The sequence below is a fragment of the Bos javanicus genome, chromosome 3, assembly GCF_032452875.1.
Source record: "Bos javanicus breed banteng chromosome 3, ARS-OSU_banteng_1.0, whole genome shotgun sequence".
Taxonomy (NCBI): domain Eukaryota; kingdom Metazoa; phylum Chordata; class Mammalia; order Artiodactyla; family Bovidae; genus Bos; species Bos javanicus.
The window spans coordinates 3,794,004-3,818,831 of record NC_083870.1 but is presented as its reverse complement, the minus strand read 5'-3'; the positions used below and the strand labels follow the sequence as shown (position 1 = coordinate 3,818,831).

Genomic DNA, 24,828 nt, shown 5'->3' with positions numbered 1-24,828 from the left:
GGTCTCCTGCATTGCAGGCAGATTCTTTACTAAATGAGCTATCAGGAAAGCCCGTGGTCTACAAAAAGCTTTCCTAATTATCTCCTTTGATGTTCACCATGACCAACCTGTAAGATAGGCCCCATTTCACAGATGAAGAAATAAAGGCTCAGAGTCTTGCTTAAGGTTATTTAGGTAACTTTAAATATTGCACAAACTTCAAGGTTAGGGAATCTCCACATCATCCTTGTGTAGAGGGACTATATTTTTAGCATAAACATCTCAAGGTCTTTTTTTTTTTTTTTGAGCCCTAAAGATAGCTCACTCCTTTTTGTCATTGAAATGTTGCAACATAATAAACAAAAGGATTAAAGAAAGCAAGGTATTCATTTGGTTTTTATTCTAGTGAAATCATATCAGTTTGCAGGTCAACTTGGATTGACTGAATACATTTGTATTTGTATGTAAGGAGATGGAAGAGGGGAGAGATGGAGAGAAGCATTTTGATTTTACTTGAGGTTCAGTTAAAAATTTATTTTGTCTTTGAATTTGGAATTGACAAATTCATTCCCACCTTGTTCCCATTTTTCACTCATGTTGGGTCAACTCAGAACTCTCCTGCTCAGCCTGTGGATCTGGGCACTCACTCTCATCTCAGCCCTAACAACTAAGCCCCAAGTGACAGATGACTAGAGAAGTCACCTATGACCTGACTGCTTCTCCTTGGAGGCCAGAGTTCTTGATGTCTCTTTGGAATTGGAATTTTATCTGCATGCCTGTGAAACACAAACCAGACCAAACCACTCCCAACAACTGTTAAGTCAGGCTAGAAAAGACCCACACTGAGATTAAAGGCAGTTGCACTGAGGTGTGATCAGGAACCTCCCTCTCAGGTGAACCAGTGCGTGTTCTTCTTCTTCAGATGTGGTCTGAGACTCCCAGGAGCTTTTCATTAGTGACCAAACCGTGAGAGCAGGGTCTGGCCCCTGGCACAGCAGCTAACACACGTGCCCAGGACAGCTCTTGGTGTGAGCTTTTTCACTTGCCCTCATCACCCTCTCTGCAGTAGCTCGTGAAAAGCACTGAGCCTGTCCTGTGGATGAGGGGTCAGAGGCTAAGCAGGGGGAAGTAACTTGCCCAAAGCCATGCAGTTAGTAAGGGGAGAAGCTGGGTTTGGATCCAGACATATCCACTTTCAGCTGGAAGTGGGGAGAAAAGAAAACAGGAAATAACCAATCCCTAGTGGAATCCTGGATGGAAAAGAGGTGCCCTTCTCACACAAACCCCCTCCCAGGCCTTTTATGTGAGCAAAAATAGAAATTTCTCTTGTGTTAGAGCTATTCTAAAATTGGGAGGGGTGGTCACAGCAGGTAGCATTAGTCCAGTCCCTCCACACAGGCAGGCATGCAACCCAGCCCTGCAGACTTCTCTGAGGGAGCCAAGTCTAGGCTGATGCTGTAGGATGAGTGGATGCCAAGCAGGCAAACATGGAGGGTGAAGGCCTCATGCCTAAGCTCTGTCTGGAAACTGGAGATGAAACCCAGGGTAGCCCAGTCAAGGCCAGTCTGAGATAGACGTTTCCTGGGTGGATACCACCTGCCCACCAATTTCTTCTTCTAGACCCTCAGTGAGAACCAGAGCCAGCTTCTAACAGTGCGTGCATGAGCCAGGGTCAGGGGTGGAAGGGTCTGAACAACTTCAGGGGATGAAAGTGAAAGTTTCTCAGTCATGTCCAACTCTTTGTGACCCCACAGGCTATACAGTCCATGGAATTCTCCAGGCCAGAATACTGGAGTGGGTAGACTTTCCCTTCTCTGGGGGATCTTCCCAACCCAGGGATCGAACCCAGGTCTCCTGCATTGCAGGCAGATTCTTTACCAGCTGAGCCACAAGGGAAGCCCAAGAATACTGCAGTGGGTAGAAAGAACATTCAAAACAATGCCACCTCTCCTCTGAGTATGTCTTATGGTCTTCCAGCCATACTATTTCCTGACTTCTTTACTCCATAAGCATAATCTTTGCCCATTCATAATCATTTTTAAAATTGTTGAGGGTTTGGGGAGAGTCTATCAGGGGAGCCACACTGTCTGTTGTTCTGACCGTGATCCTGGCAAGGCACCTGCCTGCAGTCCTGCATGAGAAATCTTTCTCCTGCCCATGACTCTGCTCTGATATCCAAGCAAATGCATATCACAGACTGCCCTGCCTTGAGTGAACTTGCTGGGAGGATGGACTGTTCCCAGCATCTCCTCCTGGAGAGGTGTCTGTAGGGACTGAGGTCTCTGAGTCCATCTCGGCAGGAAGGTGAAAGCTGCTTTCCCCTTCTGTTTTGCTGTCATCACTCAGTCAGGTTTTCCTGTATGGGCAGCTTCAGCCACTGCTGACAAAACATCCAGGCCCCCCAGTCCCCTGCCAACCACCCCTGCCCCTAAATAAACACCAGCTCATTTGTAAGAGGTTTTTAATTTGATCTTGGTATGCCATTAAGGAGCGGAATAAGGATCTCTACTCATCTTCACTCACAGAGTATCTACTGCTTTTCTCTAACTGATCTCCCCCATGGACGCCTGTGTAGTCATAGAGTGTCTGCATGATTTTCACTTAGCAGACTGGTTTAGGTTTCTCGGTGGTTTGCATAAATTATAAAAAAGAGCACAAAAATCACACAACAGTGATTCTATCATAGGGAGCTGTGTTCCCTCTGGCCTTGCAGACAGTGATGGGGACACGTAGCTGTGACCAAAGCTCTGATGACTGGTGACATCCCTAGGAGTGAGGCCAACCCTGTCCCGGCCCCTCTCAGAGGAGTCCTGTCTTCCCCATCAACTTGTTCTGGTTTCTCAAGAGGCCTCCTAACACAGAAGGATCCCATCTTAGCACCACAATTGGTGGACAGAGTGTGGAACTGTCCCTGTTTACAATGGCAGCTGGGTCTTCTGTGCTCAGCAACATGAAAGGGAGCCAGGAGGAGGAGCCCTGGGTTTCCACCAGGACCTCCTCTGCCTCTATGAGCTCCAAGAGGCTGTTAGCAGAAACAGCATCTGGACCATGGGTCAGCCAACTTTTCATGAAAAGAGCCAGATATTACAGATAGTAACTATTTCAGGCTTTCCAGCTCACATATATTCTGTTGCATATTTTTCTCCCCCCTCCTTTTTTTTTTTTTTTTACAACCCTTTAAAAATAGAAAAACTCTTCTTAGGAGGCAGGCCATAAAATACAGGCCTGCAGGCTGCAACTTCTGGTCTAAAATATGATAATAACCTGTCCAACCCATTCGTCACAGCCTCCTCCCCATCAAAAGCCTCTAGTCCCCCTGGGCTGCCCTGACGTAGTATGTGCAGCCCAGGCTTGCTGGGGGTACTATAGCGGGCAGAGTTGCCCTCAGGCTCCTGCCCTATAGGCCCAGGTATCCTCCTTTGCCAAGTGGCTGGTTGGCTGGATTTTAAGCAAGTATAGATATTAGTCTCAGCCCTGCTCATGTGTCCTGGGGTTGAATTAAGCCTCAGTGTCCCCAGTGAGGTAGGTAAATACTATCAGCCTCATCCCACACTTGCAGATGGTGAAGTTCAAGAGCAGAATTGACTTTCCTAGTCAATTTCCTAGTCGTGTGACTTCCCAACAGTCACATGTCTGAATTTCAAAGAAAGCCAAAGAGTCTAGGCTTTAAATTCCCTAATGATCAGGAATGGTTCTGTCCCCCCACAAGCCCAGTGATTGATTCCACCTCAAACAGAGCAAGAATCCACCAGTGAATACTGTCAGCCACACAGAGTAATTGCTTTCCAGACCTCAACGACACTCTCTGAAAACAGAATTAACTCAAGCACTCAAAGCTACGGGCCTCGGTGGAGCGGCGCTCTCTGCCCTGCCCACGAGTCTCTTCAAACTCAAAATAAAGTTTATAAAAGTAAATTATCTCATTTTATAACTTAAGTGCATCAAGCATTTCCTTAAATATAGTTCACACTGAAAATAAAGTTACTTTTTGCTGTACAGTTGGTGTCTGTTATAATTAGGAATAAACTTTGATGATAAAGTATGAAAGGTTACACACTCACGCACACATCTATCTATCCGTTTGTCTGTCTACGGGTGTGTGGATGGGTAGACATATGCACCTCTCGACAAGAGCTTCCCCCCAAATTGGTGGGAAGTTGTTAGGGGTCTCTAGTATCTAGTTTGCATGAAAATGCCTATATTAAAAGTCCCTGTCCTTAATGATAAACACATTTTCGTACCTAACACTAAGACTCTTATTAGAAACATTAAACTATGCAATCCGTAATGTATTCAGTCTTTGGAAATGCCAAGCTACACCATGTCATTATACAACAGCATCCCCAACAAAACTCCCACCCACCCCACTCTGCCCTGCCTCCCCATACTAAAGCCAGTCGACCCCTCACGTAACACAGTTGTTCCAGAACGGGAGCTGAGCCACAGAATTCAAGGGGAGGACTCAAGAGGTGAAGTAAGAATTCTGCATGGAGTACAGATGATCAATGGGGTTTCCCACTCTGGCCTGCAGGGGCCCGGCTTCTGAGGTTGCTAGGAAACAGTCACCCAGGTTACTGAGGGAGGTGTCCTCACTGTCCAGCTCGTGGAAGAGGGGCTCAGCACCTGAAACGGAGACGAAACACTGCCATGAAGGTCCGGAAGGAGAGACTCACTCGATGCCGGGACATACAGCTGAATTTGGCCCGCGCGGTCTAAGCACACCACCCCGTCCCCACCATGGAAAGCCGTCTACTGGGTGCTGGGAAGGGGGAGCGCTGGGGGCGACAGGAGAGCTACATAGAAGAGTAGGAGGGGGCAGAATCCCTGCCCACCAAAGACCTCCTTAGAGGGCTATGTCTAACGTGTAACAACTGAAAACAATATAAACTAGGATCTGACAAAGTAGTGCTAAACCGAGCCCAGCATAAGCAAATATCAGTGTTTAGACACTGGCGGTGGGCGAGACCCAGCACCGGACGCTGCAGAGGCAGGCACAGGGCTTCTAGAAGACTCTGGCCACAGAAAAGGTTCTTGCAGGAGGGAGGGTAAGAAAACAAACATCGACTCTGTGAATGATGCTCACGAATCCACTGGTGATAATACTTGTCCTTTCAAACAGCACAAACATACTGAGTGCCAGCTGTTTCCCCAGATTTGTACTGCAAAGGAAAGGAAGGTTAGGTGTCCGCACTCAACTAGTATAACCTTTGACAACGAAACTCGCAGGGCAAATTGAGGAAGAGCTGGGGGACCACTGTGACCAGAACCTGGAGGTGTGGACATGTCACCTCCACTTCAAGTAAATGGGAGAGAGGAAAACTGCTGTTTATAAAACTCGTCATGTGGCTTTAATTATTCATTGTACTAAAGGATTCATCACAGGAGTAATTTACGTAACAAGACCCCTAGGACTCTGAAAATGTATGAATTGGCAAAAAAACAAGAGCTATTTGTCCTGCTTTTGCATAGCAGAGGAGTGCACACAGGCATAGATGTGTCTTCTCAGGAAGCAAAGAGGATGGCCGTCACTGAGCACGCACATGTGTGTCTACGTGGGTATGAGTGAATGAGGTTAGTCGATGATGGCCCTGCAAGTGGCTGGATCTTAATAAATGTTTGCTGAATGCATCACAGGGAAAGATAGGGCTGATTTCAACAATACAGATAATTTTATAATGAAGGCAAAAAAGCAGTTGACAAAATCTGTGCACGGAGGCATGTATCTCGGATACTAACATTTTGAAGGAGTACTGAATAAAACTTTATTTTTAGCTATCAGGGTTACTGATTACAGATTTCACAGTACAGGCAAATGCATTATATAGGCCATATACCTTCTCTGTATAAAAAACCCAGTGGCGTATATTTGACTCTAAGATTGAACTTCAGCCTTCAACTCTAGAGCCTGCCCTCTCCATCAGGGCATCCAGGCCCCAGCTGTTGTCCACTGGCTTCAGAAGCAAGCCAGGAAAGTGGGGGAATCTCAGGTGCCCCCACACCCTGCCTTTAAAGCAACCCCATTTTGGCTGCAAGTGGGACTGGGACTTTACTTCACAAGTCAGCTTATGTTTTAGGAATTACATGAGAATACGTACTTGTGTCCATAATAGGAGAGTCCAATTAGAACCTTTGTTTTCTGTGCTTTTCCATGTATTCTTTCCCATGTAAGAGTTGCATAATTAAGGCCTCTGACTATATCACTGCTGGTAATGCTCATGAACTTGTAAATGCGGTGAAACTGATGGTGTTAGTTGCTCAGTCCTGTCCGACTCTGCGACGCCAGGGACTGAAGCTCACCAAGCTCCTCTGTTCATGAAATCCTCCAGGCAAGAATACTGGAGTGGGTAGCCATTCCCTTCTCCAGGGGATCTTCTTGACCCAGGAATCACACGTGGGTCCCATGCACTGCACGAATGTGTACCCGGCATGAGTGTGCCATAGCAAGGTAAGTGTGGTGTTTGTGCTTAATTGCTCAGTCAGGTCTGACTCTTTGCGCCCTCAGAGACTTGTAGCCTGCCAGGCTCCTCAATTCTCCAGATAAGAATACTGGAGTAGGTTGCCATTTCCTACTCCCAGAAGTGTGGTATCTGGCAGGAAACGGAAGACTTGGGAAGTTAAATCCCAACAAAAAGGTCTACAGTGAAAACACAACCTCCTTTTCAAACAAAAAGTTTTTAAAAAGGAGAATAGATGGAAACATGACTCATGGATATGCGTACTGGTCTTACTTCTGGAGCCATAGGTTATGTGATTTTAGCAGCATTTTGTGGGACACTTATTCTGCTTTGGAACTTTAATGAGCAACTAGGAACTGCATAGGGAGGGGAACTGGGAGGGGATGAAAAACTCACGCAAGCAAGCTGTGCGAGGTCCCTGCGGGGCTTGAGTCCCTCTTACCATAGGGGTGCATGTGGTCTCCAGGCATCTGGGGTGGGGTGAGCCCCTGTCGGAAGGGATCTGAGCTGTAGACACTCTGTTCGATGGCCAGGAGCTGCTGTGGGGTGGGCAGAGCCGTGTAGGGGTTCATGATCCCTTCCATGCCAGCGCTCCCACCACCGTTTGTCTGAGCTGTGGGACAAAGAAGAGGATAAATAATTCTCCATGTGCAGCCCAGTATCTCATGCTGAAGGTGGGGTAGGGCCTCTGAACAAACTCTGAACCTCATGTGTCCCACTGGCTGGGGACCACACACGTTGTGTGGCCACAGCGACATCATTTTACTTTCCTCATTTACAGGAGAGAAGGGATGAGGTGACATCAGTGGTTCCCAGCATGTGCCCTACCATGGGCCACCAGTGACTGTGCTGAAGGATAGAGAAGGGGGATGAGTGTTGTACTTGGAGAGCTTCCTTGAACCATATCATTAAGACAAAGGCTTTTGATGCTACACACAGGCTTGGCAGCCAACGGAGTAGACACATCTAAAGATCCTTCCAACATTACCCCACTAGGATCCTATCAGTCAAGTGGGTTCATCGTATTGATCCAGGGGGCCTTGTGGAGCTGATGTGAAGACTCCATGAGAGGGTGTGTGTGTGCTTTGGGTCTGCAACTTGCTCTGATGTGTACACAATTCCATCAGAAAAGGAGGACTCAGTTCCCCCTTCCACATCCTGCTGTGGTTCTCTGAACATGGTTGCATTAACTCTCAGACTCTAGTTCCACCTTAAGTCCACCCTAGGAGCTGCCCCTAGAATTCTTCAAAGTTCCAAGCACTAGAAGTCTGTGTTCTCATAATGCCATGATGCCTTCTCCTCCCTTTGAGCACATTGGCCCGTATGGAGTCAACTCACATGGCCTCTCTTGATGCCCTGTCTGATCTGTGACCCTCTCTGAGGCCCACAGGGTTGTGTGACTATCCGACAGCACTACCATACCCTAGGGACGCAAGCCGGAGGTGCAGAGAGACAGAAAGGCAGGTCTCAGATCTCCAAACAGCACTGCACGTAGAGCTGTGGCAGATTCAGGTCCTCTGACCAGCTTGGCTCCACCCTGCCCAGCTGCCCATGTTCTTGCTTGATTTTTCTACCAGAGCACCTCTCTTGTCATAAGATACTATTTGGCCTCAAAGGTAAGGAATAGAAAGAACTCTTGACTGGAAAAATCAAATTCTTGATGGAGCCTAGCCCCAGCATCAAGCATAAGGCAAGGTCCATGAAGGGAAGGGGCTTTGTCTGGGGGCCAGACAACTGATGCCACTTTCCACAGCCTTCCAACTGTGGTCCACAGGCTGGCACGAATGAGAATTTATTAAAAATGCAGACTCTTCAGGCCCACCATTATCTCAAGGATCAGAATCTACACCAATGCCAGGTGGTTGCGGTGCCCCTTAAAGGGCAAGAATCCCTAAAAAAAAAAAAAAAAAAAAATCCCTGATCCAGGGCGCAAACAGACCACTCGGGAGATTCTACTGGGCAGCTGAGGCTGGGGCCATGTCCCTTTAAGAATGATACTGTTTAACATCGTCATTGTTGCTTTTTTTCTTTTAACTTCCTTAAAGGGTCCCACAGCTTGTCCCGTTTCACACTCTCCCCAATCCTCACTTCACCCCTATTAAAAAAAAAAAATGAAGGTACATGGAGGTAAGGGCGAGCTAAGGCAGCGTGACCAAGTGGGCCTTAGAGAGACAGGTTCCAGCCCAACTCCATCCTTCACTGACCTAGGACTGTGGTCCATCCTTGCAGAACCTCTGTTTGTGCATCTGTAAGATGGAAAGATTAATAACTCCTCTGCTCACCTTGGGGGTTGGTGGCTGTGAGTCAGGTCAGCATGAGTGAGAGCAAAGGTGCTCAGCAAAGGAGTTTTTTTTTTTTCCCCACTATCATTATTTTTACTATTTCATATTATTTTAGAAAGGATTGTAAGTCACTGTGGTGTCTTCTATGAAGCTGATTTGCCTAGAAGAAGGAGGGCCAGGCTGGATGAGAAACAGGGTGTGTCTTTGATTCTGCAGGTAGGCCCCGACACAGGCCCGGATACCACTGTGTCTGGGCACGGGGGCTTTGGACTGGTTAGTGCCACCTGCAGTCCACAGTTCTGGGCCTTCAGCTGGCACCCTCTGACCTCTCTCAGTTCTCATGGTTTGGTCCTCCCTGGAAGGTCCCTTCTCCCAAGTGAGTGTGGACTGGGCTTCAGGGAGCCCAGAGATGTCATTCCAAGGGCAGGGCAGTTGCAGGCCCCTGGCAGGAGAGGCCTGGCCAGGAGGAGGTGCCAGCTTACCGGAACTCAGCCTCTGGGTGTTCTGCTGATCTTGCTGCTGCTGCTGCTGCCGCCGGGCCAGCTTCTTCATCTGGGGAGGAGAGAACTCAGGATTAGAAGTCAGGGGGCCTGCAGCAGGTTCTCACAGCTAGGCCAGGGGGCATCGGCTCAGGGGGAAAGCAGAGGGACCCCTTCCCTAGCTTTTACTCAGGAGAGAATCCACGTTTCAGGCGCCTTGAGCCTGATGCATGGCGGCTGAGGGATTTCTACACTGCAGCCATGGAAAGACAGCTGGCTAGGAATCCTCAGGGCAGCTGCTCTTGGCAGGAACAGGGATGCCCTCTCAACAAATAAAACCTGCTGCTTATGGCGTCACAGTTTAATGTGAGGTGTAAGTGAGGGATGTGCAGTCTGCAGCTCAGCTTAGATGTGCAGTAAGGGCCTGCTGGCACCTGTGATTTGGCATGAGCCAAGAGGCCGTTCCACCCACTGGCCCTTGTGGCAGAGACTCCTACCAGGACATGCATGCCTTTAGGTAAGGAGCTTGTCTCCCAAAGCACACTAACTTCCCATAAGGAACACATCAACCCAATCTTTCTCAAAGTGTCTTCTGTGGAACATTAGGGTTCCATGAGATCCTTGGTGTGTGTGCGTGTGTGTGGGGCGGGGGCAGGCAACATTAGGTAAACCTTCATTCCCCAGGTAAATGAAGAGAAGAATAAGCATACATTTAGGTATGTATTTCAAGAAGAGTTCCTGGGTTTCTCATCCTCTGGAAACTGGGCCTTTTGGTGGTTCTTGAGTGTGTGTGTGTGTGTGTGTGTGTGTGTGTGTGTGTGTGTGTGTAGGGAACATTAGATTTTTAAAAAACTTCTTTACTGCAAGATTTCTCAGAACTTCGAATATGCTCCCTGCTTATGAATATATAGGCTATAGGTTCTCTCAAACCTACTGAACTATGAAATTCTTTCATAGAAAAGACCATGGACTACACACCAGAAGCCCAGTCTGAGGAATTCAGTTAGGGAAATAGTATCTTAACCAATCACGATTAGCAAACGAGATATGAATCCATCGCCCACTAAAGATTAGAGGTCTAGAGAAATGGGCCACTAACACACACGTGTGTGTGTGTGTGTGTGTGTGCGTGTACTCAGTCATATCCAACCCTTTGCAACACCCTGGACTGTAGCCCACCAGGCTCATCTGTCCATGGGGTTTTCCGGGCAAGAATACTGGAGTGGGTCACCATTTCTTCCTTCAGGGAATCTTCCCAAATCCAGGGATCAAATCCACATCTCCTGTGTCTCCTACATTGGCAGGCAGATTCTTTACCACTGTGCCACCTGGGAAGCCCAACATGTGCTTGTGTACAGGTAGGAAGATAAGGAAAGGTCTAAGAGAGATGAGAGGCCGTGCCAGGGGTATGCACACCTTGGCAGGATCCAGAGGATAACATGATCTAACAGGGACAGGCGGGGCACTAGGAAAGCTGAGTTAGGACATCCATTCCGTGTGCCATAATGTTGTCTTAGACCAATCATATGGGTGCTATGCTGGTTTCCCTCTGAAATTTCAAAGGAACTCTGGCATCTGGGTTAAATGAATAGGAATTGAAGAACCTGCTTTTACCAAGACACAGAAAGGCATTTCTTCATGAAAACGACTGACAGCCACAGTCACAAGGAAAATAACAGTATCCCACTAGAACAAATGCCCTTCTGCAAGTATGCTGTGGCTGAAATGACTGCTCATCATATACTTTCTGAATTGAGAGCACCAGTCTATCCAATGAATTGAAGTTAGAAAATTTGCGGGCAAATACAACATTCTACTATTATTTCAGGAAAGCGGCCACACAGAGACAGAAGTAAGAAGCAGATTACCTTAGCTCTCTGGTTCTGGAACCACACCTGAACCACACGGACGCTCAGCCCTGTCTCTGCAGCCAGGGTCTCCCTCACCTTAAAAATACGTAACATTAGAAATAGAGAAATATTGGCATGTCAGAGTAGAAGGCAGAACACTTCCTGTGCAGTGCACAGGGAGCCCAACAGGCCACATCCCACACAGCAGCTGGTGAATATTCAATGCTCAGCGAAATCCCAAACACAGAGCATTGCTTCCCTTCAGTGGGAGAGACAGTGCGTCCCCAGGAAAGTGAGGGGAAGAAGCAGCATTCATTTAGGTTTGTATGGAGAGACAGTGCGTCCGAGGTAAGTGAGAAGAAGAAGCTTTCATTTAGGTTTGTATTTTAAGAAGTGTTCCTGGATTTCTCATCCTCTGGAACCTGGGCCTTCAAGCGGTTCTTAGATACTAGCAAAATCTATTTTGGGGTTTCAGCTATATGCCAGGTATATGCCATAACCTACTTAAGGAGAACTGAGGGTGAAAAATCACTTTGCAAAAACAAATAGTTCTCGCTTGCTCTCTTCTCCTGTCTTAATTCACTGACTTAAATGTTTGGTTTTGTCCCTTATAGCTCTAGGTCACTTTGGGTGTCTCAGGAATATTCAGTTTCAGCGAGCCCTCAAAAAAGATAAGATAAGAGCCATCTGGGATCTGACAAAGCAAGGCAGACCACACTGAGGTGGGTACGTGGCCTGGGGCTATGAAGAGACAGGACAATCGAGGCCCCTCTCGTGAAGAGAGGGGTTTAAACGTCTGCCCTCTGTACAGCACATGGCGAGGGACGGGCCAGAAGGGAAGAGGGTAGAGGCACAGATCTCCCAAGAGTGGCCCTGAGACACACTGACCCCTCATGGTTAGATTCTGAGGAGATGAGACTTAGGAGCTCCTTGAGTAAACATAGAAAATAGAGCAAGCTGGAGGCCTAGGGAAGCGTTTACCTTTGTCATGCCACTCAGGCTCAAGCTTAGGAGAAACGGGATGATTAGAGCAAATTTTTAAAGCACATCCTTCTGCTAAGCCAACTTAAACAGCAGTGTACGCAGGGGCCCACGGCCACCTGCAGAAACCCTATCCATCCTTCAGAGGCCCGGCTCAGAAGCCACCTGTCCCACAAAGCCTCGCCTGATTTCCCAGACACGAGTGGCCTCTCCCTTCTCCCAGCTCCAGGCTGCCCCTCTGTCTTGGCCCTTGCGCTTTCTCCCCAGGGTCCCAGCGCACAGCTCCTCCCTGCTGGTGGCCCGGAGACAGGCGGTGGGCACAGGCCACACAGAGGCTGGGGGTCTAGTACATGCAGAACAAGCAAACCGCTGAGAGAGGTGGGAATTGGCCCTTATGCACGTCTACTTTGGGGCTCACTTTCTACCAGCTCGTTCTGCTGGAACTTATGGGGCAGTGAGGTCAGGGAAAGAAAGCACTCTGCAGTTGAAACTTCAAAAGTCAGAAGTGGTGGGAGGATGTATCATGGTTCAGCAAATAACCATCCTTCCCACTCCTGGATGGGTATGTGCTTCCCCTGCACTCACAGTGGGCTTACTCACGTGACTTGCTGTGGCCCATGGACTGTTACTGAATGTGAAGTGAGTGATCTCCATGGAGACCCACTGGGCATGCCCGGTGGGACTCAGCCTCTTGCCTCCTGCCATTGTCAGGAGACCCATGTGCCCAGGTGGCTGCTGCTCCTGTGGCCTGGACCCTTTAATGACAGACATGCGGGCAGACCTGAACCTGAACCAGCAGCCAACCCACAGCCTAGCAGTAGGAAATAAATGCTTGTTGGAGCCGCTAAGATTTTGTTTGCTACCGCAGCAAAAACTGATTCCTACACAGAAGGAGAGAGGAAAAACAACACTAAAATGTTTAAATATCGTTCTTCTATGAATTTCAATTCAATTTCAAGAACGTTTCTTTTTTTATCTTTGTTGCATAAAAGACAGTATCTGGTCTGGCAGAGTCAATAAATGGCGGGTACTTAATAAGTAAATGCAGCTATTTGTGACAGAGACTACTAATTGTCTCCAAAATGAATTCTCTCTTTCTTCCTCTTAGCAACTGAATTCCTAAGTTTTAGGGATTTATATGGATACCCAGATGGACTCATTTCCCAGGTCCCTTTGTAATCATGGGATTAAATTCTAGCCAACACATGAGAGTGATGCAAAAAATCCCAGGGTGTGTATGTCCTTTAAAAAGCAACTGCTTGCCCCCCACTCCCCGCCCTACTCCCTCTTTTTCCACCATGGTAGCTGCAAAAAATGGTGACATCTGGAGCAGTCCCTTAGACCCATATGATGAGACAGAGCAACAATCTTGTGTTGCTCACCTCTGGACTATGATATGAGAGCAACATGAACTCTTATCTCTTTAAGTCACTGTATTTTTTTACATATCTATTCAGAGCAGCCCTGTCTGTAACAGCCCCAAACTGGAAACAACCCACATGCCCATCAACAGGTAAAGGGACAAGCAACCCATGGTATACCCATGGAATACCATGCAACAACAAAAATGGGTGAGCAGCAACATGGATGAATGCCAAAATCACCACCTTAAGCAGAACAAACTGGACCAAAAAAATAACATATGCTACAACCCACTGTATTTTTCTTCTATTGTAACATCTTGACCTATACCCCAAATGGAACCCCTTATTATCTCCCCATTGCTCTCCACGAAATGAAAGGTAAGAGGAAGTAGCCAGTTGGAATGGTGCATGCCGAAAAGCAAAAGGAAATTCTACCACTGCCCCCGCCACAACTACAGGGATCCCTGGAGCCTCCAATGGGGCTCAAGGCCACCCGCCCAGACTGTCTGAACAGCACTCCCACCCCGATCCCCACCAGGTGCCCATCGACACCCCAGAGTCCAGGGTACACACAGAGAAGAGGGGCCTTATCCCCTTTCTTCCCTTCTTCCCCTCTGTACCTTCCTGCACGGCTTGGAGGATACTTCAAACGAGGCCTTGAATGCTCTCCTCTGCTGGGTTGTCAAGATGGTTCTGGGACGTTTGGGGCGCTTATGGTCCTTGCTGTCCTCAGAGGCTCCTTTCCCTGCCCCGTGGGCTGACTTGCAAAGACTTTCCTCATCATCACTTTTCCCTGAAAGAAGCAGAAGTAATGTGTTGAGTCCCTCAAGGCTGCTATCTGGAGTTGTATGTTATTCCATAATAAGACACTCAGGTCCACGTTCTGAGGATGACTTAAGATATGAATGAAACAACCTGTGTGGTATTGATACCAAAGCCCCCAAGAAGGGGCTAAGGAAAAACTTCTGAAACTTGGAGATAGGAACCAGGAAGTCCACCATCACAGCTCAGGACTTCCTCCCAGGACATTCTCCTAGCTCCACATTTACCAGCTGTGTGGCCTTGAGCAAGTGACTTAACTCTCTGTGGATCAATTTCCTTCTCTGTAAAATCGGGATAGAGGAGAACACTTCACTGAGGTTATTTGCGGATTAAATTAGGTTACCAAGAAGGCATTCAGAAGGCTGATAAGCATATAATAAATGCCCAGTACGAATTATTTATAACTAATTACAGTTATTAATGTACTAATACTTTGTGTAATTTTCTTGACCTGGATAAGTTATATATGACTTCTAGATACTATGTCTGAAATACTAGCCACTGCCAGGAGGTAAAAAACAATACTGTTTAAAAGGCCTCAGAAGACCAGCATAAAACTACGTGCACAGACAGATAAAAGGCAATTAGTCAAAACTGCCTGTCTATAAAATAAATAATTCTCTAGTAGAGTAACTATTTATGTGTTTACTTCAACTTTATCAGCAGTGATCAATACAAGGAGTAACTTGAAGGAAATAAAGCCTCTAGTACATATGACATTCATTCCCAGGCTACCTTTTGCATCCCACAGATTTCACACTTCTGAGAAGATGCTTCCAGGATCTAGGAAATACCCCTGTGAGAGAGATTCCTTCCTACTTTTGGCATTAAAAGCCACAGGCAGTTGTGTGCTCACATTACCCTAGTAAGACCCTCATTTCTCTCTGGGTCCTTACACAGCTCAGCTGCCCTCTTTCCTCCAGGAGAAACCTTTGTCCCACGAGCCTCCTCGGCTCCAGTCCCCTCATTCTGGTCCCCTTCTGGCCACTTCAAGAAGTCCAGGATGAGGGGACCCACTGGGTGTGGGCTCCACATCCTACTTCTTCATCCCAACCTCCTCTGGAAAGATGCTTTTTTTGCATACCATGTTGGAGTTTAGACTTAGTTTAATCCTACTTTTTGACTCTGCTAGAGCAAAAAAAACCTTATTTTTATCTGAAAGACAATGGCTAAGAAGCTTTCCTCTATGAACTTTTAGACTTACAGTCTGAATGTGAAGGAAGATGAACTGTGAGTTCCTTGATGGCATGAGCCTTGCAGTGTAACTGAACAGTCTGACACAGGCAGACCTGGGTCTCCATCCAGCTCTGCCTCTTGTTTCAAGTTCAACCCTGTGTAAGGGATGCCCTACACTGAGCCTGCCCTGGAGATAAGAATACCCAAAGCAGCTAACACAGAGGCACACAGGAGGCTTCTATTAGACGTTATGGGAAGGACATCTTTTCCTCTCTGCCTTACTCCCTGTAAGAGTACAAATGATAAAACCTAAAAGATGGATGAAGGTGAGATTAAAGAAGAATCTTTATGACAAGGATTGGTGACTCTGGCCTCTTCAACCTCTTAGGCTTCTTTTCCCAGGGGAGAATTCAGTAAGCTGATCTAAGTCAGAAGTAAGGGGTTTTAGGATCTTTCTAGAAGGAGGTTTTCAGAATGGCAAGAAAAAAACAAGCATGTAAGAACTAAAAGCCTTGGGGAACTAAGGAGATCCCACAAGGAGAGAAAAGGTAGAAAAAAGGAGGCCACTGATGGTGCAGATTCATCCTTGCTGGGCCCTACATCCTGCTGCTCGGAGACTCCCCAGACTCAGTCTTTTGTGAAGCCAATAATTCTGAGTGGATTCTTTGGGATCAAAAGATGCTCCTCTGATACTGTTGATGCTTTGGGTACTATTTCTGAGGCAATGTGGCCGACACCCCATGCCAAGAATTGTGCAGCTCTCCTGCAAGGCAGATGACTACAAGGTTACTGAGTCTGGAACAAATGAGTGAGCAATCCAAAGTACAGAACTGATTTTAATATGCAATTGTATCACCTTCAGAAACTACATGTCTTATACCTGTTTTGTCCATAAAATGGAATTTGCAAATGTCTTACAGAGTAAGTCACATAGCTTGATACACATGCATATTGATGACTAGGATGATGCAACTATTGAAAATGCAAAATCTAAAATAATGCTAGGTTCCATGACAACGGCTCATATAACCATTAGAAGAGCATGATGGCCCGGTGTCCACAAGATGGGCTCTGGAGCCATAGGAACTCGGGTGTCAATTCTGGCCTTGCCGGTGATGATGTGTAATTGTTAAGAAATTCCCAAGACTCAATTTTCTTATTGGAGAAGGTGACGGTGTTGTTGGAATTAAATGAGATGATATATGTAAAGGGTTTAGCACTGTCTAGGTATGATAGGTACATAGTAAATCATCATCGTTTCAAAGGATGTGTTCTTAATCTGAGATCCGTGTTTTCTCTTAACAGTTGCACATTGATGGGAGTCTGAGTTATGGTTTTAAGTGCGAGCATTCATTCCTCTCTTTGCAGACATGACCCTAGCTTGCACTGTGAGTTGGTTTTATAGAAAGTGAGTGTGCAAGTGCTTGTGAAGAGGAAAAGAGAAGGAGAGGGGATCAGGGCTGGTTCCAGAAGGAAGATGTGATGGGTGAAGTTTGTTCAGAGCCCCAGCAGTGGTTGGCTGGGGCCCCTGCCGTCTGTGTACTCTGGACTCACCCCTGCTAAGGCACGTGCACATTTCCCAAGATCCCATCATGGAACAGCTAGGAGGAGGGCAAAGAGAACCGTCTGCTAGGGCGGCATCACAAGCAGCTGCTCACTCATTCTCTCTACATCCCTGAGAGGAGAGATGAAAACATTTGTTTTCAGAAGAGGAGGAGAAGGAGGGCAGGCAGACGTGGGAGGAGAGGGAGGATGAGATTAAGATCTGACCCTGGAGTGCCTCTATCATTTTCGTGGTGCATTTTCTCCCTTTGATTCCTCCTTGTTGCTATTCAGTCTTTCTCTTCTGTCTCCTAAGGGGCCCCATTTTGCCTTCCAAGAAACACTAGATGCTCTAGAGCAGGCATCTGCAAACTTTTTTGCCAAAGGCCAGGGAGTAAAATATTTTATTCTTTGCAGGTCTTATGGTCTCTGTTGCAACCACTCAACTCTGCCATTGTAGCATGAATGCAGCACAGACAGGATGAAGAGGCGTGTCTGGGTGCTAATAAAACTATTTCCCAAACAGGCACCCTGCCAGACTTGGCCTGCATACCATAGTGTGCTGACCCTTGCCCTGGACCGCTCCTGACCTGTTCTCTGTGCTCCAGGCTTTCAGGCTCTGACTCGAGCAGGAAGCACTGTTCAACACTGAGGAGTTAGTGACTGCCATAGTTTGGTGTGTCCTCTGGCACACTCAGCAGTGTACAGACACGGAACAGGAAATGCTTCCAACCAAAGAGTCACCACTGTGAAATTTCAGGTGTCTTGGCAGATCTGAGCAAGAGAGAGTCTGAAGACGGAGGAATGGAGTGCCTCTGGGCATTTCCCAAAATGCAGACAGATGTTGCGACCCAGCTGCCAAGGGGAATGCAGACCATCGCTGGCTTCAGCCTGCCAGGTGGTGAACATGAGCGCAGCAGTGCCCTCTGACTCTTTCAGGGAATTTCCAGGCCACTCCTGGGATGTTAACACAGGCTCCTGCCGCCTCCTTCAGCAGGGGAGGACTGCCTGCCTCTGATGCCGACTTCTCCATGCAAGTCCGCAGTGCCTCAAATATACACTTAATGATTTGTCCAAGAGAAAGGAAAGTTCTAAACGAGCCAGGAGATTTCTCACTGGGCCAGCAGGAGTACCATAGAGCAGAAGATGAAGAAAAACCTTCTAACAGCAGAGACATCGCGGGAGCGGAGGGAGGGCTGGCCCCTCTGCCTCACCAGAGGCTCCCACACCCAGATGCAGGCCAGAGCAATCCCTCATAATTTAAGCTGACACCCCTCAGCGGAGATGAAAGGAACACCACTTGCTGTCTCCAACAACAAATGTCAGCATCCCTGGAGGCCATTTAGACACAAACGCAGCATAAATCTGACTCCTAGAGGGAAAGTCCAGAGATTTAGTCTCTATGCACAGCCTACCAGGCTGAAATGAATTTGCTTGGCACAAAGTTGGAGCATGTTTCTCAGGGCCTTTCTTCCTGCTTTCTTGTAAAAAAGAAAATCTGGAATGGCTCAGGGGCTATAGCTTCCCTTTGCCTGGTCCTCCCACTCATTCGTGACATAAGCAATGGCAGATGAAAGACCAGCCATGGTTTATGGCTCCGAGACAGGCTGTACTACCTGTGGGGCCTCCCAGATTCATTTCAGGTTGTTGGAAAAATCCCAACGGCCCATAAACTGGGCAAGAGATATCAGAGCTTGGCCCAGGAGGCGAGGGTGAGGGAGGGGGACCAGAGACCCTTAAGTGAGGGAAGGGAGAGGCAGGAACAGGGCTCATATGCTCCCCCCCGTGATGGTCCTCATAAATGTCCTTCAGGCAGGGGAGAAGAGGAAGGCTCTGGGACGTGTGGTGGGTGGAGTGGGAGGGAAAGAAGCAAGGGAGGAATTTATGAGGACAGAATATAGAGGAAACTATTTCAGTTGCTGCCCTGTGCTAGAGGATCAGAATTCCACCCTCCCCGAGCATAGATGCAAGGCAGCATTTCACATTCAAAAGGCATTCAAGCTCTCTAGAATAGTGACGTCCCTGCAGCTACAGTTTGAAACTGCCTCATACAGAGTCCTTCAAGGAGGTCTCAACTCAGACCCAAATCACGTTTCTGTAGATTTGCCTTGGACTCTGCATCAGCATCCACTCAGCATCTGTTGTGGGCTCCCGAGTCAGGCACTGCAGAAGGACAATTCTGGGCTACAGAGATGATAGAGATTCGGCTTCTGCTCTTACAGATCCCAGATTAAAAGAGGATAACGATCAAGTGCCAAAATAATAACTCTGCTTACAGGAGCTGGAGGAGGGGGCTGGGAACATGACAGAATACAGGTATCACTGGAGGTGCAAGTGAATGACAGGCAGTGCACAGAAGCTGCCAGGCAGGAAAGGACAGAGAGGGTGTTTTGTGTCAAGAGAGAACGTCAAATAGCAGGGGAGCAAGACCTAGGCCTGGCAAGTGAGGCTCATTGAATATACAGTCCACTTGCACATCACCAGGTACTCAGCCCCGGGGATGACAGAGATCAGAGGTGACCCCTTGCTCTCAAGGAACAGACAGCGAGCATGTGAGAGAGTTAGCATGTGTGAAACAATAAATATAACATAGTATTTGGTTATGAGTTTCAGGCATGGTAAAAAAAAGACTATCAATAAAAATGGAGGCATTTAGAAGGGGAAAGAAGGAAGGGATAAATTAGGAGTTTGGGATTAGCAGATACACTATATATTGATAATACTATATGTATAGTATTATATAGTACTATATTTATACTATATAGCTCTATACTTATACCATATATAAAATAAACAGCAAGGTCCTACTATATTGCATGAGGAACTATACTCAATATCTTGTAATAAACTATAATGGAAATGAACCTGAAAAAGAATATATATGTATGTATAGCTAAATCACTTTGCTGTATACCCAAGACTGACACAACACTCTAAATCAACTATACTTCAATTTTTAAAAATAAAGGCATTGAAGAAAGAAGGGTGTCAATGAGCCAGACAAGCTAGTGAAGGCAGGAGTCTAAATGCAAGGGAGGAAGAAGGAGTTGGTCCAGACAGGCACAGGGGAGAGGGCAGGAGTGGGGAAAAGGGCTCAGCCTGAGACTGGAGAAAAGGGGAAAGAATGTGTATGCAGGCTAGTAGGGGGACCTCAGGGCCTCAGAGGGTGTGCACATCTGGGGAAGAAGAACAGCAGGAGAGGCCACGTGGAGCTTTCTCCAGGGGCCCAGATGTTCCTGAGCCAATGTCATTAGCAATGATGAGACATGGGGGCAGTTCTGTGGCTGGAGCTACACAGGAAAGTGTGGACCCGGGTAAGGGCCGTGAGGTCCAGGAAAGCAGACACCAGTGTCTACATGTGGATGATGCCACCCGGCCCTCAGGTCCGCTTTGCAGACTGGGCTGAGGAAGTCTCTCGAGTCTCAGCACTAGACAAAAGTGAAGTCGCTCAGTCGTGTCCGACTCTTTGAGACCCCATGGACTGTAGCCTACCAGGCTCCTCTGTCCATAGGATTTTCCAGGCAATAGTACTGGAGTGGATTGCCATTTCCTTCTCCAGGGGATCTTCCCAACCCAGGGATCGAACCTGGGTCTCCCGCATTGTAGACTGACGCTTTACCGTCTGAGCCACCAGGGAAGTCTAGAAAGCACTAGACAAGGAACCTGAGGAAAGAGAAGGCCCACATCCCAAGCACCAGTTAGGTGTCAGTCTCTGTGTCCAGGGTAAACATTTCACCTCCTCTCCATGGCAACACAGCATGGCAGGTACTGGAAGAACTCCTCTCCTATCTAAGGAATAATCACAGCTTCAGAAAGCTTCAGGAACCTCCCCCAACACACAGGGTCCAGGTGGTGGGGCCAAGTTTCACGCCAAGCTTGCCTACTTCCAAGCCCAGGTGAGAACCACTCCTGCAGGGAGCAGAGATTCAGACTTTTTACCCAGAAAATAAGGCATAAACAAATGACAGTCACCTGTGTGGGCCCTGGCCCAGGAGTGGGGGCAGTTTAGGAGCTAGGTCTCCCGTAACCACTGAAAGACCACTCTTTATATCAAAAGAGCAGTTACCTACCTGGTGGAAGGTAACTCTGGCCATGAAACAGGAGACCGATTCTAGTTCTAGTTTTACCACTCAGCTGTGTATCCTTGGATAGATTCCTCACATTGCTGAGACTCAATTTCTTTATCTATAAGATGAAAAAACAGCCCTTTCCCTTAACTAACACTTGAAAGCTTCACTTTACAATTGCATTATTTCATTGTTTCTGTTGGAACACTAGGAGGCAGAAATTGTGTTATTATCTGTCCCCCTTTTTTTTAAACTACACGAGTAAACCAGGCCCCAGGGAGGTGAGTGATATTTTGCTGAAGGGCACACAGCTGGGATGCTCTGTCTTCCACTTCCATTTTCCCTCTCCTGCCTCCGCTGTCTCCCAGGGTTCTGATGATCCAAGGATACCTGGGACTTGGATCACCAGGTGAGGCAGCATCACTGTTATTAAAGAGTAAGAAGAGAAAAGGGAAGGGTTTCTGGGGTGATGGATCTTCCACTCTGAGCTCCTGCTGGAAAAGCCACTCTTTTCAGTCCAAAAAGGACAGACCTTATTTTAAATCCTGGTTCCCCTCACTCCACCCCACTCTCCCCAGGCACACCCTGCCACTCCAACCCTCACTCTGGGAGGATCCTCAGTCACGGGGCACCTAGCATTTCAGGATCAGGGCAGACAGGAGCAGAGCTACACTCCTGAGCAGGCCACGGGTAAGGGGTCCCAAGAAGAACCCCTCTGTTCAGCGATGTCCACTGCAGATGGAGGCTCCTGTGCCAAGCAGAAGGAGAGGGGCACCCAGCTCAGACATCCGGGTAGTCCCCCGAGGGGAGCTCGGTCTCCACTCTGAGAATGCAGGCGCCCCCCACAGCCTAGCACCCTCTCCTCTTGCTTTCCTTGGCTGGCTGGTGTTCCTGAAGTTCCCCTTGAGCCTGGGAGGTTTGTCGGGAACAGAAACAGTCCTGGTTTGACTAGTGGAATTTCTGTAGATCTGCATCAGTTTGGGGTCTTTTCACATTTCAGTAGGCTTTCTGTTGACATTTACCCTGCCTCACTCCCTCTCCCTTCTATACAGGCACACACACTCTGTATCTTTTCCTCTCTGAGTTCTCCCATCTCTTTGGCCTCCCCTTTTTAATGAAAAGATGGCCACATGCAACCCCAACTGATAAGCAGAGGTAAATGTTCAATGGAACTATGCATAGCTTTGTCAGTACTGGAAATCTTGGTAATCAGGACATCAGAAAATACCTCTCCACCACCATCACTGTATTCCAATCAAGCATGGAAGCCTAAACCACAACTCATTCTTTTTTATTCAGCCAGACTTAGAGAAGGTCAGGAAGCTCATAACAAGTCAAATCAGATATTTAGGGGTTCTGCTCTCAGTCTCAACTGCTCTTTAATCGCTAAGTCATCTCTGACTCTGTGACCCCACAGACTGTAGCCCGCCAGGCTCCTCTGTCCATGGAATTTCCCAGGCAAGAATACTGGAGTGGATTGCCATTTTTTTCTGCAGAGGATCTTCCTAAATCAGGGTTCAAACTCACATCTCCTGTTGGTAGGCAGATTCTTTACCTACCACTGAGCCACCTGGGAAGTCTCTCAGTCTCAATACAAGCTCATTAATCCGCTAACCTGATGGCTTACTAGGCATGGGGTGTGATGGGCATGACACTGTATTTGGTTATATTATTAAGGTTTGAGTGTGTTTGCTCCAAACTTAGGAACTGACTTAAGTGGATTGAATATCATATCTCTTTGGAATAATCCAATTTTGCTGCATTAATCACCAGTCTTCAGGAGATAAAATTATCTGGAATGGAAGACAAAGGGTTAATTATCTAAGTTAAAAAGACCCAGACCAACAATCCTCTAGGTGACTAGGGAGCTGGGGTGAATTGGCTAAAACATTCTAAATATTAGGATGAATTCACTGTGGACTTAATCACAAAGAGAATTTGCCTAGAGAACCACAGCTGATCTGACTGCCTACCCCCTTGGTCTAGATGTTCTGGTTCTGCCAGGCCCTCTGCTGCTTTGGAAGACAAACCAAGGCCAATACCCAGTCAGGCCTTCAGACTCTAGACCATTCTATAAACCACTGATAGACTCAAAAGAAAAGGGCCAAGTGAAGTCAGACACCTAGCCTCTGATATTACATCCACCACTAATCTGCTGTGTGACCTAAGGCAAATGACCTATCTTCTCTGAGCCCCACCTTCCTAATTTGTAAAATCAGGGGAATAAAGACCTGATAAGCTACCCTGATGGAATTATGAACTCAGCAGTAAGAATAGGTAAAAGTACTTTGAAAAATATTCATAAAATAGCATAAAAATGTGAGATATTTTACATATTTTGACTTTATTATGCCTCTTGGGTATTCATGAACTTATATGTTTCCACTGATAAGAAACTCACAGTTCTCATACAAAATCCCTGTCATTCAACAACCACACATGAGTGTGCCTCCTGTGTACAGGTACTAGACCCAGGATAAGGAGGAATGGACAAGGTCCAGGAAGTCACTGTTCTCCTATCCCTAGTGGGAGAAGAGAGATAAGGAGGAAAGAAAAACTTAGCATAGCTGCTAACAATGTTAAAATGTTAAGAATAAAATAAAACAGAGTAATTAGCCAAGAAATGACAGGGGGCAGGGCGAAACCTTCTTTTGTTTCCATAATTCTCCACTAAAAAGATCCACATTTATCGTGTCCTGAAGCCTGCCTCAGCTCCTTCCCAAGTCAATTTCATCCCTTTCCAAATACCCAGAGCACCTGCTTGTCTACCTCCAATGTTTTAGTTACTCAAGTATATTCAAGTTAGAAGACAATTGTATATGTTGTTTGACATTATTCTCCAACTGTTTAAACAAAAACAAAATGAAAATGCTCAGATTTTTTTAAAAAAATGTACTGGAATAATATAACAATTTCATTATGGGGGACTTCCCTGGTGATCCAGTGGTTAAGACTCCACGCTTCCACTGCAGGGGGCATGGGTTCAATCCCTGGTTGGGGATCCCACATGCCTTGCAGAATAGCAAAATAAATAAACAAATAAATGAAATTTCATTATGGGAACTAGAACACAGTGGTTAAGAGCAGTGCCTTGACCTCAACAGTGTGCTCCATCACTTACTAGCTGGTAGTCTGAGCCAAGATGCCTCTACATTGTTTCGGTTTGTCAAATGGGGTTAATAGAGTGCCTGATGAACTATGGAATGAGGTTCGTGACATTGTACAGGAGACAGGGATCAAGACCATCCCCATGGAAAAGAAATGCAAAAAAGCAAAATGGCTGTCTGGGGAGGCCTTACAAATAGCTGTGAAAAGAAGAGAAGCGAAAAGCAAAGGAGAAAAGGAAAGATATAAACATCTGAATGCAGAGTTCCAAAGAATAGCAAGAACAGATAAGAAAGCCTTCTTCAGCGATCAATGCAAAGACATAGAGGAAAACAACAGAATGGGAAAGACTAGGGATCTCTTCAAGAAAATCAGAGATACCAAAGGAACATTTCATGCAAAGATGAGCTCAATAAAGGACAGAAATGGTATGGACCTAACAGAAGCAGAAGATATTAAGAAGAGGTGGCAAGAATACACGAAGAACTGTACAAAAAAGATCTTCACGACCCAGATAATCATGATGGTGTGATCACTGACCTAGAGCCAGACATCCTAGAATGTGAAATCAAGTGGGCCTTAGAAAGCATCACTACGAACAAAGCTAGTAGAGGTGATGGAATTCCAGTTAAGTTATTCCAAATCCTGAAAGATGATGCTGTGAAAGTGCTGCACTCAATATGCCAGCAAATCTGGAAAACTCAGCAGTGGCCACAGGACTGGAAA

The 24,828-nt window shown here is 46.9% G+C and overlaps 1 protein-coding gene and 1 long non-coding RNA gene across 2 annotated transcripts in view; one reads left to right on the top strand and one right to left on the bottom strand.

The window, feature by feature from the left end:
* Nucleotides 1-2,423: 2,423 nt before the first annotated feature.
* Nucleotides 2,424-24,828, bottom strand: part of LMX1A (LIM homeobox transcription factor 1 alpha) — a 176,622-nt gene continuing 154,217 nt past the window's right edge. The window contains exons 4-8 of the mRNA XM_061399847.1: nucleotides 14,011-14,183; nucleotides 11,064-11,141; nucleotides 9,199-9,268; nucleotides 6,877-7,047; nucleotides 2,424-4,602 (exon numbers count right to left, since the gene is read on the bottom strand). Coding sequence (XP_061255831.1) covers nucleotides 4,442-4,602; nucleotides 6,877-7,047; nucleotides 9,199-9,268; nucleotides 11,064-11,141; nucleotides 14,011-14,183 — 653 coding nt within the window. The 3' untranslated portion in view covers nucleotides 2,424-4,441. The remainder of the gene's footprint in view (nucleotides 4,603-6,876; nucleotides 7,048-9,198; nucleotides 9,269-11,063; nucleotides 11,142-14,010; nucleotides 14,184-24,828) is intronic.
* Nucleotides 7,284-17,522, top strand: LOC133237621 (uncharacterized). Its single transcript, XR_009733272.1, has 3 exons — nucleotides 7,284-8,050; nucleotides 11,660-11,767; nucleotides 17,348-17,522. It is a non-coding gene; the product is annotated as an uncharacterized LOC133237621 (long non-coding RNA).